Below are 17,480 nucleotides of genomic sequence, written 5' to 3'. Positions count from 1 at the left end.
AATGGCAGATACACAAGCTCACATCGCATCACTTAATGCCGCGCTGCGAGCTTGTACATTAACATTTTTGAAAAAGTGTGAGAACTACTGATTTTAGAAGTCATTTGTAGAAGTTTAATGGGTTATGTTTGTGGTTATGTCACTATAATAACTAATTTCAATATCTTTATTGTCAAGCACAGGATAACTTAAGGCATACATTTTCAAATCACCTCAAGTGTTCTATTCCTTATATACAACCGTTTTCTTTATACACATTTCATATACGTATTATAGCTAGGTGAGATATCAAGTTTTGGTGAAGAGTTCAAATCAACTCTGTAGTCTGTACATATACTGTATGTGTTGCTAAGCGCAGTGTGTTATTATTATAGCACACAACGCAGATATCAATCGCATTGCTTTATCAGAACCAATTGTATAATCTGACATAATAGGTTCTGTGTCTCAAGAGCTCACTTTGTAGGCGTTGAAAAATCTCTGCTGGCCTACGTAGTTTTTCCTGGTTTTCTACCTTCTTCTGTTATGTCAGATTTTCACATCCTCACAACAATAGAATCATGGCAGATGGGATCCAGGTTAAACATAGCCAATATCATCCTTTAACACAGCATGGATTTGTATCTTGTATTCTTGACTAAATAAATATGAAGGGAACATTTTATATAAATCATATTCATCATAAGTAGATCAACACACATACTGTATGCCATTCACTGTCTGCTGTGGTTTGTTGTGTAACATGATATGTGTATGGTGTGTACCAGTGACTAGTAGAGAGATTAGACCTGGCCAGTGCATTATTGATGGAGGAGACTACAGTTTAGTAGAACGTACTGTGCTGTCTTGTGGACACACCCACTCCCAGTCTTGCCAGTCTTTTGGCTTGGTGTTCGACGGCCAGAAGGAGAGCACCTAAACCAGTTTGGCAGCCTGACAGACCACGTAGCATGAGATCAGCACTTCAGGAAACGTGTAGACGCATACTAGACTCTTGTAGCATTATCATGAGCTACATGTAGAATACATAGTCCAGTGCTACTGGCTCCTTGTCGTGTCAGAGGGGCTATTTTTATCATGCCTTGGTGTTGGGTGGGTTCATACGAGCCATATCTAAAGCCCCCACACTTGTGCATGGCAACAGGGTGTGAAAGTAGCTTGAGGCAAGCTAGCTTGGAATAGCTGCAACTTAAAAGACGAGAAGAATGGAAAGGAAACGATCGGAGCAAAGGAGTGCCTTGGGACATTCTGGAATTGTGATGGAACCATAGAATTGTGTGTGCGTGTTGGTTAATATTTCCGTGCGCTGGACTACAGTGACTCTGTTGCGATTCCTGTCCCAATAATGCGTGACGGTGACCGCTGCTTTTTTAACTTGGCTCTGATGGGGACATCTGTGAGGGCGACAAAAGGAGCGAGCAGCAAACCATGGCTGACATCACCAATGCCATTGCTTAGCAACAGCATCTCTGCAGAAAGGTAAAAGGGCCACGCTGGTCTGAGGTGGCACTCCAGAGGGGAGGGGAGCGGGTGCAGTTGATATCATGATGTGAAATATCAGGTTGTTAAAGTGATGTAGTTGTTTTAGTCCAGTAACTACAGAATACTAAGGAAGCCCTGTCTTTTAATTGGATCAACAGGTGTATCCAAGTGAAGGCTATAATCCTATATTTAAAAGTGATGTCTGTGGAGGAGACAGACAGGTTTAGGAAGGGTTGAGATTACTTAAAACAAGACAGGGTCCAATAACGGCGTGGCTTCATGGGGTGTGGACTTCTTACGTCATGTGGCCAGTCTGTGACGTCGGTCATCCTACTGTATATGACGCAGACATTTGGTAACGGTTTCAGCTCGAACCTACTTCTATTATTATATTATAATAATATTAAAGTTAAATGATTCAAATAAATATTGAATGTATGTGAAAAGAAATACTTGAAGTTATGATACTTCCTTGGCTTTCTTGCAATGTGCACAACTTTGCCTACCAATCAATCCAGTGGTTTGCGAGATTATCCCTGGACAGACACAGTCAAACAATGCAGACAGCTAACCTCTTACACCGTAAACAAAACATGGAGTGTGTAATGAGGGTCCAGCTTTGTCTTAAGAGGGTGTCCCACACATACTCAGAGTCTAGATAATGTGTCCAGATAAACTTGTTAAATATCCTGTCAAGCTGTGAGACAGAAAGAGAACCAAAGGAGACTGAGGAGGGTGTGAGCAGAATGGAAAACATTAACAAGGATATGGAGAGGAAAGGCAGACCTTTTGTCAGTCCCATTGGGGGAATACAGTTACTGCTGCACTGCTCCACCCAGTTGATGGCTGCTCAGACGGATGTGTGTGTGGAGGAGGGGTCAGTTAGGGTTATGTCTTGCTCAGGGACACTTGGAGGGGCTGGCAGGCGATCAGGTGACTTTCTGATTACTGATTGAACACTTTATTAGTCAGTTACACGTAAACGGCACGAGGTACAGTCAGGCATTAAAGCTTAAATGATGACACAAAAACGTGAGTTGTTTCCATTGTGGTTCTATTCATCAACATAGCTCAAAAAACGTAATTGATTGAATACTTAATTAAAAAAGTACAGCAGCAAAAAGCCCTGAGGACTTGTTGCAGGGGTGTTTGCTATGTTCCATAACACTGACCTGGTCAGTGTTGAGTATCACTGTACTATCAATACATTTTACCAGTAAGACTCCCTAATCGGGAGATAAGCGACCGTTAGGTCACATACACAAACTTTAGAAGGCAATGGTAGCCAATCAGGAGGGAATATGGGAAATGGGACTTTTGATTTTAGGGCAAAATCTGTAGGAGCAGTGTCCAAAAATGTGTTTTGCAAGAATTGGCCTCATGGTGGTGCTAGAAGAGGGCCATGTGAGAAATGAGTGGAGGTTGTGGTTTGGCACAATTGGCAGGCGTGAGTGCCCGCGAAGAGCGGGCAGGGCCGCCGGCCGCGCGAGTTACGAAGCCGTGGTGAATGCAATCGTTATATTTATGCCCAGGCCGTAAGGCCTGGGCAAGCGCACGATAAGCGCATGAAAGGGATGAAGCCTTATCGCTACTTCGCCTTATCGCTACACCGCCCAAACGGGACTAGCCCATATGAGTAGGGTAAAAGTGACTTGACGGACTGACAGACAGACTGACAGCCGGTGGAGGTTTTGATAGTAACTGCGAGTTGCAACTACCCCTTTCATTCCACTGCAGTGCATATAATGGAACAACACCTGTTCTTGCTCGGAATGGACTAATCAATTTCTGCGCTGCTAAGTTCCCTGTGTGAGTGTGACTGACAGAACACACTATGGTCTCTCCCACATCAGGCACACAGAGGCTGGCTGGCCTTCCTCGAGCTGCATGCTTTTAAATGCCGCCACGCCGTGATCGTTTGGCTAGCGATGACGTCTCTTCTCTCTCCAGCCCCCCTTGCCTTTATACTAGCAGCAGTCAGTCAAGTCAGCTGCTGCAGAGAGCAGTCTTGCTGTCGGGTGGAAACCTTGTATGTCCAAAACTGTTACTTTTCAGGCAATTCATAGTAATACTAATACAATAAATATCCAATGTTATTATTTAGTCACCAGGTCTTTTTTTATACTTTTCATTGGTTCAATTATGTTTATAACACTCAACTTAAACATTCAATTCAATTCAATTCAATTCAAAGGAGCTTTATTCGCATGAGAGAACTACATAATACCAAAGCAAAATATATAAACAGAAACCGTTGAAAATGGGGAAAGTATACAGTTGGAGTTACAGCATTGCGTAAACAGAATTATGTCACATTGCATCGTTATATACTGGGTAAAGCAAAACGGAGCAACGCAGAATATGATTTTGATATGATTTTTCAAAGGTTAGCAAAAATAGCATTGTGGGCTTGTAGATCGGCTTCTTTCGGTACTTTTGTGTGACACTCAGTCACTGATTGAAGTAAGGAATTCATTTATTTCCATTTGACATGGAGATACGAGTTTATGCGAGAGAGTGTGGGAACAACTGCGCACGCGCGCGCGCACACGCTGCCATTGGCATACGCACTACACAGACGCGCGCACGCTCCTCAGTCAAAGAAACAGCCCTCCCTCCCTCCCTCCCTCCCTCCGGCCGGGCTGTCAGTCCTCTCTCTCCCAGCCAGGGGAGTAAACATGGCAGCGGGACGGTGGCTGATGCTTAGAGCCTGGCGTTAGCCGTCGTTATTAGCCGTTAGCCTCCTCGCTGTGTATGTTTGTGTGAGTGTCCTCCAGTCCGGGGTCGTGAATGACAGAGTACTAGTCTAGTCGTGTCGTCGTCGTCAACATGGAGCCGGACGACGTGTCCGCGGACCCCTATCTGCCTTACGACGGCGGAGGAGGGGACGCCATCCCTCTGCAGGAGATCCAGCCTAAAAGAGGAGGTAATCCCCCTCTCTCCCTTCCCAGTGACACCTGCTACTGGTGACACAGTACAGATACACTGCGACGCATAGCCGCCTTGGATCACGACTATATGTGTTTGATCAACGTCATAATAGATAAAATACATCTATGATAGTCTTGATCCCAAGGCTATAACTGCGAGTCTGCGAAGCTGTTATTATAAGCTTGTTGTAGTAGGTATATTCTTGTCGTCTCGTCTCCTCGACTTAGTATTTTGTGTGGACTGTGGAGTATAGCCAGCCTAAAGAATGATCAGTTGTGCCCGCATTCCATCACACATTTGCATTGTTGTAATAAGACTATAAGAGACATATTAACGCAGGGGTCGAGTGTGGTGCTGTGGCAGTGGGGGTTGTTTACTAGGGTTTAGCTTGTGGTGTAATAATGTAATGGCCGTGTGGCTGATGTAATGATGACAGTCTACTGCTGTTTGTTCTGTGGAGCAGCAGTGGCTGTCTTGGCCCAGCGTGACCGTTCACCTGTTCGTCGTGTCAATGATTAATTTGTGTGTGTGTGTGTGTGTGTGTGTGTGTGTGTGTGTGTGTGTGTGTGTGTGTGTGTGTGTGTGTGTGTGTGTGTGTGTGTGTGTGGTGGGGGTGTACTGTACAGTGTGTTTGATGCTAATCCTGTAGGATTATGCATGACAATTTATTGTTGTATCAATGCTGTCAGTTCGTTGTGTAAAGGCTGTCAATATGTCCAGGAAGAGGGGTGTGTAGGGGTGTGTGTGTGTGTGTGTGTGTGTGTGTGTGTGTGTGTGTGTGTGAGGGGGGGGGGGGGGGGGGGGGAGAGTACAATCCTGCAGGAATCCTGGGGTCTTCTCTGTATAGCTTTTATACAATTGTGTCACTTTCTTGTATTGATAACAGCTAAAAGGAAATATGTCAATAAGAAAGCTATGGAGAATGTGTGTGAGCGTTAGAGAGAGAGAGAGAGAGAGAGAGAGTGGGAGAACATGATATTGTGAAACAAAGGGAGTGTGTGTGTGTGAGAGAGAGAGAGGGTCAGTGAGAGTGTGTGAATTTGCTGGGTGTGTTCTTACAGTAAAAAGGCTTAAACTTAGGTCTACAGTAAGCAATATCCACCATTAGACTCTCAGGCGTAACACAGCATACTTGTCTTGTAGGCCTCCATTTTAATTCCCTTTGAAGGAACATGTGAGTCTTATTGATGCAGTGGCAGACATATATGCCATTTGTTCTGATTTCACACTTAATTACAATTTAGGCATTACAATATAGCCATTATGACTGTTTTTCCTTATTTTCTGCATAGTTTTGTTTGTCTGTCTGTCATTCAATGTTATACAAGTTGAGATGTCGATCCTTTTAGTTGACCTTGTACCAGTGAACTGTACTGTCACGAAACTACCTATTCCTATGCAAACTTCTAATAATGTTTTCAATCAATCAATTAATTTAGCAGGCGCTATATCCAGAGTGACGTATAAGTGGGAAATCAGAGTAAATGGCATGAACTGTAGTCAACACATGACATGATAAACGTTTTCTGATATTGTGGGGAAAGCTTTTGCAGAAAATTCTGTGATTTTCTGTGAAAGACTTCCCCACAATATGGATGTTGAGGTTTAAGTCGTTAAATGTCTGCTAAATGCCTAGATTGTAAATCGTACATACTGTACTTGGGAGACCAGGCAGCTGTTGCTGTGCATGGGCATTCTACTTACGTTGTGTTTTTCAAGCAACAACAGGGTTCCACTTCCAGCTGTGTGAGAACTCTTTGGGCTAAGATGTGGGATGTGGTCTCTAGGGCTGTCACGATATGACATTTTACATGACGATTAATTGTCACTCAAATAATTGGCGATTAACAATTTAATTGTGTTTTTGTCGTTGATAATTACATTTCTGTTTGGCTTTTAGGCTTTGAAGTTGCACATGGCAATCATGACACATAACCTAAATATACAAACAAATTACTGACACATTTGACAACTTTATACTTAAAAAATAACATTGATAGTGGAAATAGCCGATCTACAAGCTCACAACGCGTCGCATCGTGAGCTTGTAGATCTGCTATTTCCACTATTTTTTTACTTTAAAAAAATATATATGAAACATTTTCAACATTCACGATTATGACGATTATGAAAAATATTCACGATTATGTAAAATAATCACGATTAGACGATTATGTAATAATTGACAGCCCTAGGTCTGTCTCTCCTCACTACACACAAGAGGGTTGTGTGTGTATGCCTGAAATGGAGGAGGTGACACGCGAGACATTTGTAAAGTCGGTGCCAAATCGCCCCTTGTTTCTGTGACATAGTTACTTCCCGTATGTTTCTTGTGCAACAGTGTGTGTATCTACTGTAGTGCTCGTTGAACGTTTCATGTGTGTGCAAGACGAGTGTATGCATCGTCAGTGGCGTGTGCATATCCGTGTGTGCATGCATGTCAGTCCTCCAGGCCTTTTTAGATTTTCACGGTTGAGCGAACAGAGACAAAATGTCCCTAGCAAAACAATCCCAGATCCTCTTTTATATCCTTATCCCCCTAGAACGTTGTTTTTGGACGGATTATTAAGAGATGACGGTGAAGAGAGAGATGGGATGTTGGGCCAGGGGTTGAGAGAGGAGGGATGATATAAGCAGCATAAGGTCAGGCCAGAGCTGGAAATCAAACCAAGGACGTCAGTGTTTTTGTGTGATTAGTTTTTCGTGTGAACCTGTGGATCCAGCAGAGTACTTCAAAGACACACACATCCAGGCAGGGCAGCACAATTACTACTAAAATGATCATCCCAAATATTATGCTGCATATTGTAATTATTATCTAATTATTGTAATAATTAATTATTTGGTGGAAAAGTGTCATTTTATGATAAGGCCCTAGGTGCTCATCGTGACTAGGGTCGAAATCTTTCAATGATAAGAGTACGGACAGTTCAATATATAGAGATATGGTTAGGTAGGAACATACTCACCATACAGATTTGCAGTGATGTCATTACGTGCGCATCCCGCATCAAAAACTCATTCAAGTCGCCCAGGGACTCATTCATGTCATGGTCCTGGGGTCCCGGGGATGCGCCTCCATTGGAGTCCATGTTAAAATAATTTACCGGGTCGCGGTAAAAGAAAAACATTTTAAAATTCCACAGACACCACCATTGTTCATGGGTGAAAGCATCCTACTTTACCCTACGTTAACACAAATAAAATCCAAGTAGAATGTCTTAAACAGGCGATAGAAACGTCAATGTTTTGATTCCACCGACGTCCGATGCCATTTTGCGCGCCCGAATTAGGGGCACATGTTTTAGTAGTTTTAGTAGTTCTAAGTTAAGTTCAAACATTAGCCAAATTGTAAAATAAATATAAGAAATAGGCAAACATTTTGAAAATAGCCGATCTACAAGCTCACAGCGCTCGAAAACATTGTATTGAGGACTCATAAAACTTTTCTGGGACCCATTTGAATGACCACCTGTGGGTCCCGGGACCCATTACATTGAAAACCTAGTAACATCACTGGATTTGTGAAAAGAAAAGAAAACATCATTAAACTAAGCCCCATATTGTACTTTTAAGCAAAATATACTATTATCAAATTAAATTGTATACATAAAACTCAATAAAAAGGCTATAAGACATATATAAAACAGGATACATTGAGTCATATATACACTATCATGTCAATGAAAGCTAATTAGAGTTAGGGTTAGAGTTTGCACACATACAGTAGCTCTGTATCACTGCACCTCCCTGTGGTACACAAGAGAAGACCACTACTGTACTGTAGGCTTAAATTAGGTAATTTACTGTACTGTAGTTGTCTGTAATGTTGGTCACATGTCTCCTGAGCAGACTAACCCTACACCTGTCTGACCTTATGTTGTCCTGACCCTCTGTCCTGGTGATCTACTTCCACTATCTAGGCAAGCTGACATTATAGGCCTTTACCAGGAGCTGTTCTAATTGGAGCTATAGACCTTCGTTAGGACAGATTATTAGAAGCTTTCATTGTATTTTACCACTGCTATGCAGATAGACTTATACATCAGCCTGATTCATTTGACAAATTGGTTTTCTTTTTGTTCAAGGAACAGATGACTAATAATTTGCAACTACTTCATTATTGCTCCTGACTGTATGGTTCCTAAAGTTAGTCAATATATTGAGTCCCTTTCCTCTTTAATAAGGTCCCTTTCCTCTTTTATAAGGTCTTTTATCAACTTATTCACACGTTGAAAATGATCATGTGCTATCACCTGGAATACTGCAACTCTCTGTTTCCCTCTGCACCGACTAGTAAGCAAGTCATGGCTAAAATACAACAATGTACACTTAAGGACAGTCACTCATGGACAATCTATAACGGCACCTGGGTAAATCAGCATTGTTAGGCATGCAAATTGGCATTGTTAGGCATGAAAATCTACGTTGTTTTGCAACTGCCACACCACTGTGCTGTGGGCTTAATCCATTTGAGGACGAGGACCCCTTTTGGGGTTGTTGCTATATGTACAGTATATACTGTAACAACATAATCTTTTTGTAATTTTTCAGAAAACACAAGTCAGGATTTGGAAGGCATTTGTAGGATCTGCCTCAGGTCTAAGGTATTCATGCTTGTTACTTCGATGGGTGGCAGTGGCTCAGGGGTAGAGTGGCCACTTGGCAAGTGGAAGGTTCCCAGTTTGATCCCGTGCTCCCCCAAAGTTGGTGTCGAAGTGTCCTTGAGCAAGATGCTGAACCCCTATAGTAATTGCTTCCGATGAGCAGGTTGGTGCCTTGCATTCCTCCGCCATCGGTGTATGAATGTGTGTGTGAATGGGTGAATGTAATGCACAATCCATGCAAAGCACCTGGGATAAAGGCGCTATATAAATGCACCGTTTACCATTTTTATTTTTACTTGCCTCAGCAATTCCTGGACTGCATACAGGTCCAGAATGAGGCTGCTAGGCTTCTCACCTATCAGTAGGCTACTGTATGTCCCACATCACACTCATGTTGACCTCCTTTGCGTTGGCGTCCCATCAAATCTCACCCTGTGGACAATATGCCTTCCGGTTGGTTCCAAGATTTCTAGCGGAAGTGCTGCGTTTAACGGAAGTTACGTCAGGGGAAACCCGGGGAAGCTCACTTCCGGGGAAGCTCACACGGCGGAAGTTGAACGCTTTCTGCCTTATATTGTCACCAGGCTTTTCTCTTCGCAGATGAGTAAAGCCTGGCTACACGAGGCTAATCAAATTTAGGATAGATTTCCGGGTTCTTCTACTCACAGAGTATATCGTTAGTGATATACTCTGTCCTTAAAGGAGTAGTTCACCCCCAAAATGACTTTTTTTCTATTGATTACTCATGCCATGGAGAGTAGAGTTAAATAATATTTTTAGTTTTTTGTCGCATTCATAAGACAAAAATGTGATAACAATAAATTTACCCCCATTCGTTCCGGATGGGGACCCGTTTCGAAACGGGTCAATGGGGGTAAACGGAATCAATGGGGGTAAATTTACTCGAATAGAATTTTTGTCTTATGAATGCGACAAAAGACTAAAAATATTATTGAACTCTACTCTCCATGGCATGAGTAATCAATAGAAAAAAAGTCATTTTGGGGGTGAACTACTCCTTTAAGACGCTGTTGGGTAACTTGGTCTTCTGGCTGTCCCTATGCTAAGATCTGTGAACGCTGTTGATATTTGATGATGCCTTAAAAAACCTTTCCTTTGTTCTTTGTGTCTGTTCTTACAGTATGTCCTGATCTTTTTACTGTTTTCTTTATTGCTTATAAATAACTAGCCCTTACCCGTTCAAAGATATGAGCTCCAAAATGATGTGCAGTGTGTGGGTTATGGGATGTGCACTGTGCACACAGTATATGAGGGATGGAAAGTAACTTTAACTGGTGCTTGCATGATGTAGGAGCATCAATGTAAGAAACCCGTTTCGTTTAATGGCTACAGAGATACTGTTCCCCAGCCCGCCCGCCCACCCGCCTACCCGCCTGCACACACACCCGCCTGCCTGCACACACACACACACACACACACACACACACACACACACACACACACACACACACACACACACACACACACACACACAGAGCTGGTTAAACATTTTGCCTCAAGCTAGATGCAGAATAGATGTGCCTCATGCTAGATGCAGAATAGATAGTAGATACACCATAAAAATGCTAATATACAGCATACGATTTGTGAAAGTGACAAACGGGCTTCACAGTTATGTCAGGTGTGTTCATATGCTTATGGTGATGCGATTTCAGATCAATTGCTCCAGCCACTGAGGAGAAACGCTGTGACAGACACTCACTCAGACACTCACTCAGACATTCGCAAAATTATAGTATAGATGTCAGAGACCAATCCCTGGAAATGTTGTCTGACATGGCAGCAAGTGTATGCTTAACTAACAGGCTACCACCACCAGCCATTGTTACATTATAGTTTGGTAGCAGACAGACAGTCCACTTGTGGAAATTCTCCACTCCTACTCATTGATGCACACAGGTCAGGAGTAAAGCCATGTCCGGCTGTTCAACAAGAGAGCAGTGCAAGTGCATGTGTATTGACTGTCAGCAACAGCAACCCTGTTTGTGAAAACCTGTTCTCAGCCCTGACACAAGCTGAACAGAATGGCAACATCTTGCTGAATCATGTGGGAGAAATGGAAACGTGCGTGCGTGCGTGCGTGCGTGTGTTCTCGTGCACGTCCACACGTGCCTATTGAACCATGATGCTGGTGTTGTGCTTGAATGCGGTCCCTGATGATTGAGGTTTCCATAGCATCATAAATAATCTCTTGGCACCACAGAGGGCTGGAAATGAACTGTTTGTGCTCCCAACTTGAAGTGATTAGGAGCATCCTCCAACATGTATGGAGCTCCAACAATGTGTGTTTTACTTTTTATTATATTAAAAGAAGAATGCAATGGTAACACATAAAACAGTGAAAGTAACCTTAAAAATTAATGGTAGGTGGCCACTGGTTCTTTATTCAATATCCTAACCTGCTTCAGATAGTTTATCTTTGCATTAGCCACGCGTCTTTATGATTATTATTTTACAATTATGGTAAGGTAAAGATGATAATAAAAGCGTTGCACCAGAACTAATATTTGCGCTTGTATTGTAACATTGCAACATTACTTTGAGCTGCATTGTCATCAGCCAGTCTAGGGTAATTGGAGTGGACAGTAGTGTACCCCTTCCAATACTAAAGATGTCATGTCACCCATCACTATCACTGCCAGGCAATCTCACACAGCCAGGGCATATACAGTAGGGTAGATGTGCCCTGTGGTAACCAAAAGCTCTGTCTGCCCGATGGAATTGGAGTGTACAATGAATGCACCCCCCACCCTCCCAAAACGAAGATGCAGTCAAGTAAAGAGGATGGAATCGGAAACACACATTTTACTTCAAGGTTGCCCAGATAAAAAGTACTTGAGCATATGTGACGCACAGTTTCAAGCCCCTTTCCATACTGCCTGATAGACTCATGCTATAGGCCAAACTAATTTTACTGTCGGCTGAAAAATAAACAGTCTTCCTCTGGTACTACTGACAAATAAGTTGGGGACTTCTGGAGACATTTTGGGGCATTAATAGTACGAGCGTTCCATGATGTGTAAATGAGAATAAAAAAAGTTTCACATCCGCCAATGCTGCCGACATTATTAACCCATTTAGACCTGTTGTACCTCCTATGCGTTGTTATACCTTTCAAACCGGGAGCCACCTCTGTGTGTCATTAGTATTTTCTATACGTATAGCAACATCATTTATTTTACATTAAATTATTTACCAATTTGAATTTTACAAGGAGTGTTTAGAATCGGCCTCAGGTCTAAATAAATGGGTTAAATTAATTCAGGGACAAAATGTTCCCTAAAATGCATGCAAAGTTAAACTACAGCCCTTTGAAATGTTGTCCTGCATAAAATGCTGCAGTCTTTTTTCTGCCTTGCTGATCTTTTATGGGCAATAAAAAAGACTTCCTGCTTACTGAGCATTGTGGTGATGATTATTTGATTTAGGGGTCGTATGAACAATAGGCTCTGTGCATAACCGTTGTCCCAGGTTTCCGGGAAGATGGCATAGCCTTCTGGTTCAGTTTCCCATAGCTTTGTTTCACTGGCTGCAAAACACAATAACGAAGGTGTCATATACAAATATGTTTCCGGGAAAAAATCTGCTGCCGTGCCAATCAAATTAAGCTATGGGAAACCGAACAAGAACAGGAAACCGGTATGCCACCTTCTGGACAACCTGGGATTGAAGTTATGCAGAACGTGTAGAGAGCCTGCCCTACAGTATAACATCAGTGTTATTGGTAGGCCTGTCCTCTAAAAATCGACGAATCGACGCGTCGTTTTAAGCCCCCGGAATCGACGCCAATTGTTTGAGTCGAGCCATCAAAAATATATAATTTTTTTATCACACCAGTATACTGTGGTGCGGTATGAGAGCGCTGGACTGTGACTGTCATGTAATTCTTATTGAGTCCATACTTCCTACTACTAGACTTAAAAATAAAATCATTTCACGTGACTTGAAAGTTGCCTTGATCATATAACAGGGAGCTCTTATTTTGAAGTTAACCGCTTGGAAAGGAAATGCGTCGACAAGTTGTTATTCTACTTGAGAGCTGGCCAAAGAAGCAGCAGAGCCAGCGCGATGCGCTTTCACTTTCACTGCCGTGGGTGTGTGGTGGTTGGACTCAGGCTGAGGAATAGCGACGGGCGAACTGTTTTCTTTTTATTATCTCGCACCAGATCGGCAACATAGCTCTTTTGATACAGCAGCGGTGCTCTGAGAAAATACAACTTGTGGAAATAATACACGACATGCTGTCAAAGAGATGCATTATTCTCTCCTCCGTTGTTCTACTCTGCTCCACAATTCACAATTACGCACGGCAAATTACGCACGGCTGGACGCAATCTTATCGTCATTAATGTCCAGTGTCCACCGCTATCATGTCTCAATATGCACGGTAGTTCATGGATCTAATTCACTTTAAAGGCTTAAAACATATTCCTGTTTTATTGTATTACGTTGACGTGGTTTAAAAGCTTAAAGCACCACTTTTTTTTCTTTTTTTTTTACATAAACGATTCGTCGACGCGTCGGATTAACCCCCGCGACTCGAATCGACTTGATAAATCCTGCGTCGAGGACAGCCCTAGTTATTGGCAAGTATCTTTCCGCCTTTAACTGATAAGTGAACAGTAGACTGACAGGAAATGGGGAGAGTGAGATGGGGAGTGACATGCAGCAAAAGTCATCGGGATCGGGGAGATGAACTTGAACCCACGACACACTGTCGGGCTGGATTAGCAGCCTAGGTGCTACACTAGCCTCCCGGGCCCAAGTGTTTAATTTTGCCTCCAGGATCTGTTGGGTACTCTTGTGTTGCTAGGCAGATTACAGCCAGGTATGGTACTGTATGCACTATAATGCAGACCCAATGGAGCTGTTTTTGTCGAGTCAGAATAACTGACTCATCGTCCTTCTCTCTGTATGTCTCTTTCTCTCTCTGTCGCACGCACTAGGGATGGGACCATAATTGTTATTATCGTGATAAACACAATAATCGTATCATGGAGATTTAAATGTATTGTGAAATTGTCCTCCGTCATGCACTGGGATCAATTCACCTTTTATTTGCTGAGCTGCATAATTATCCGCTACCATTTAAACCCTCTATAATTGGTAAAACAGACCTGGAAATAACAAACTTTTTTTCACTCTCTACCAAATCTCTATGCCAAAAAAATAGCCGATCTACAAGCTCACAAAGTAGCGCAACGCTTTGTGAGCTTGCATATCGGCAATTTTTTTGGCAAATGTTCCGCCCCAGGATAATGGATGTTGGGGATATTTTGATTATCGCAATAATAACATAAATCACAATTTCTTTGGTCACAATAATCGCGACATGAAATTTTCATATCGTACCATCCCTAGCACGCATGCATGCAGACACTGTCTATCTCTCTCTCCTCTCCTTGGACAGACCAGATTGTATCTGTCAGTCCCAAAATGGAAGGTGCTGATATCAATCTCCCTGCAAGGCCTGGCCCCAGGTGGGGGGCTGACATTGAGAGCGCTGCTGAAACGCCACCACCACCACAACAACGACAACAAAACAACAACAGCAGTATATATATAGTACACACTACAGTACACATTCCTCCTAGCTAGCATAACTGTGCATGCTGCTCTCTCACATACACTTTCCAAAGACATTTTGTACTCCTTTTGTACAGTTCTTTTAGCTACTTATTACACAACACATCACATGTGATATGAGTTGATGGATTTATTTAGCTTAAATAGCTGATATGGACGATCGTAGAAGTCAGAAATAACGACTTATTAAGAGGCTATATTTCTCATACTGTACCATGTCTGAAGTTGTTACTTTTGGGTCAATTTATGAATCAATTTATAGCCGTGTAATAAACAGATTAATTGAGGGTGATTATAGATTAATATCCGTTTTTTCCCAACAGTGACTGGCTGGGTGTCAATTATCCCTTGCTCAATTCTGATAATATGCTTTAGTTTTCATTCACCTAAATACAAATTAAGCATCTGAGAAGATGATTCGCACTGAATAGAAGTCCTGAGGACTCCTCGTACCCTAAGCTACTCTTGGCAAGTCTTAGGTTTTCTGTTTTCCAGTGTGATAAATGTTATTTTGTATGTATATATTATGTTGTTATAATCCTGGGCTTAGGAGTTTTAAGGCTGACAAAAGGTATTTTTTGGTTTGTTGCGATAGTCGCTTATCTCCCGATTTAGGGAGTCTTACTGGTTCTTCTGAAAAGAGCCTGAGTGTGCTCTCTCTCTCTCTCTCCCCCTCCCCCCTGTCTCTGTCTGTCTCTCTCCCCCTCCCCCCTGTCTCTGTCTGTCTGTCTCTCTCTCTCTCTCCCCCCCTTAACCTTCAAATTGTCCCTCCACTTAGAACACTCAGGTGCCAAATGATTGCATTATGTTATCCTGATGATGATGATGTGCAGGGGAGATGAGAACCTGCCACGGTGCCCCAGCTAAACTGTAGTCATACAGTTGTCTAAATGTGTGTGTGCACTTACTGCCCTATTAGCCAATATGGCAGAGATAAAACCAGATAGTCTCGGGGGTAGAGTGGCCGGTAGAGCGGCCGGATGGGAACCGTGAGGTACCCAGTTCGATCCCCCCCAGTGTTGGTGTTGAAGTGAACCCCTAGTTGCTCCCAATGTGCAGGTTGGTGCCTTGCATGGTTTCCTCCACCATCGGTGTATGAATGTGTTGTGTGAATGTAATGCACAATCTGTTTGTAAAGCTCTTTGGATTTTTTTAAACAATATATAAATGCTCCATTTACCATTTATACTGTATGTGTTTGGCTGGAAAGTCTTGGTAGTCCAGTTGGGACTGTGCCCAGCCGGCGGGCACAAGGTTGCTTCCTGCCCTAATGATGTGCCCTCTGCAACGTCTCATTGTGGTCCAACAGCATAATGTCACAGGTTGTTGGGAAGTTCAGCAGCCACATGCCAGCTGCGTTTGAGTGATTACACTTTATGTGGCACAGTGGCAGTGAATCAATGACTGGTCACAAGGCCAGAGAAAACAGGAATAGACCTTAACGATGTCACTGTGGCTTCAACTTGATTCTAATTCTAAATACATAAGAAAGGTGTCAATGGTTCAACTATAAAACTTTTTATGCTTTTCACTTGAAGAAACAGGCAAACCAGTCTTTTTGACTGGTTTAAAAAAAAATGTGGCTGTATTACTGATCTGGTTGGTATCTCTAAAATATAGGTTCCTGCGGTTGTTTTACTTATGTAATAGATGCCTTTATTGTGGGACAGCTCACCAGACACTTAAATAAACTGGTCACACCAGTGGGAGCACTAGAGTATCCTTCCTTCCTTAGGTGTGTGTTTTTCTATATGTACAGTATGTATGTACGGTAGAGGCATTTGCCTCTCTCACACTGTTGAAAAGGCCAGGGTAAGAAGCTAAAAGTATTCGGGCACAAGAGAAACAAGCTGTTCTCTGTGCATCACCAAGGATTATTCGAGCAGACTGTGGATCTGATTATGTGCATTCTTCTGTTTGTTTGCCACTTGTGTAGTTCAGGGACACCCAGAACCTATAAACTTGGCTCTCTGTGTCTCATTGTCAGCACTCAGCTGTGAGATAATAGTCTCTTTGTGCGAGAGCCGTCTCTGTTCTGCGATGAACTCTCGTACATATTTGTAGTGTCAGAGTGCTAAGTTTACACTCGTCACTTTTGGCCGTTTCAAATGACAGAGGGTGGCTTGTCGGCTAAACACAAACATGGCTCATGCCAGATTACATAACATAACTGCTTGTGTCGGGTGCATTTGGAAACTGCTGAATGAATTCCTGAGTTACAATCAATCCGCTGGCCTGGTGGTTAAGGCCCATACCACGTATGGGCTCTAATGCAGCCTGACGGCGAGGCGCGGATTCGATTTCCGAGCCCGACGACCTTTTCTGCTTGTCACTCCCCATCTCTCTCTCCCTGCCTCCTGTCTTGCTCTGCTGTGCGGTAGGGTGAAAAGTAAACTATACCCATGGGTACTGTAGTCTTGTGGGAAGGAAGGCCTATAAAGAATGTACTGAATTACAAAATGCAACACTCCCAGTCCCTGGCTGCTACATGTTCATTTAGTATTTGGTAGAGAGTCTAGAGACAGCAGAAAAGCAATCTGATAGCGTGGCTTTTTAGAGATCGCTGAGCAAGATGGCTGCAGCAGTGCAGCTTATGGCCTGTGATGTTTTCCACATAACGGCCAGAGAAGACCAAGCCCCAAGGCTACAACTACTTGTGTGTCTGTGCATGTGTGCGTACGCACACTAACCATAGTCATAGTCTTTAATACTCTAGCCAGTGTACTGTATTCATGTTTAGGCTATTGTCTGTGGTCTACAGTATGTGACACGCTATGGAATACTTGTTGGTGGGGCTGGGTGATATTGACAAAATAGTATAAATCATCATCATCATCATTATTTTTTTGACCA

At 42.8% G+C, this 17,480-nt stretch overlaps 1 protein-coding gene across 3 annotated transcripts in view; it reads left to right on the top strand.

The window, feature by feature from the left end:
* Positions 1-4,147: 4,147 nt before the first annotated feature.
* clcn3 (chloride channel 3) overlaps positions 4,148-17,480 on the top strand; it is a 49,156-nt gene continuing 35,823 nt past the window's right edge. For all 3 annotated transcript variants that reach the window (XM_080742368.1, XM_080742367.1, XM_080742369.1), the window contains exon 1: positions 4,148-4,408. In XM_080742368.1, coding sequence (XP_080598494.1) covers positions 4,312-4,408 — 97 coding nt within the window. In that variant the 5' untranslated portion in view covers positions 4,148-4,311. The remainder of the gene's footprint in view (positions 4,409-17,480) is intronic.

Source organism: Nannobrachium achirus (assembly GCF_963921795.1).
Source record: "Nannobrachium achirus genome assembly, chromosome: 14".
NCBI classification, from domain to species: Eukaryota; Metazoa; Chordata; class Actinopteri; order Myctophiformes; family Myctophidae; genus Nannobrachium; species Nannobrachium achirus.
The sequence above is the reverse complement of the archived record's forward strand: the minus strand, read 5'-3'. Positions and strand labels throughout refer to the sequence as shown.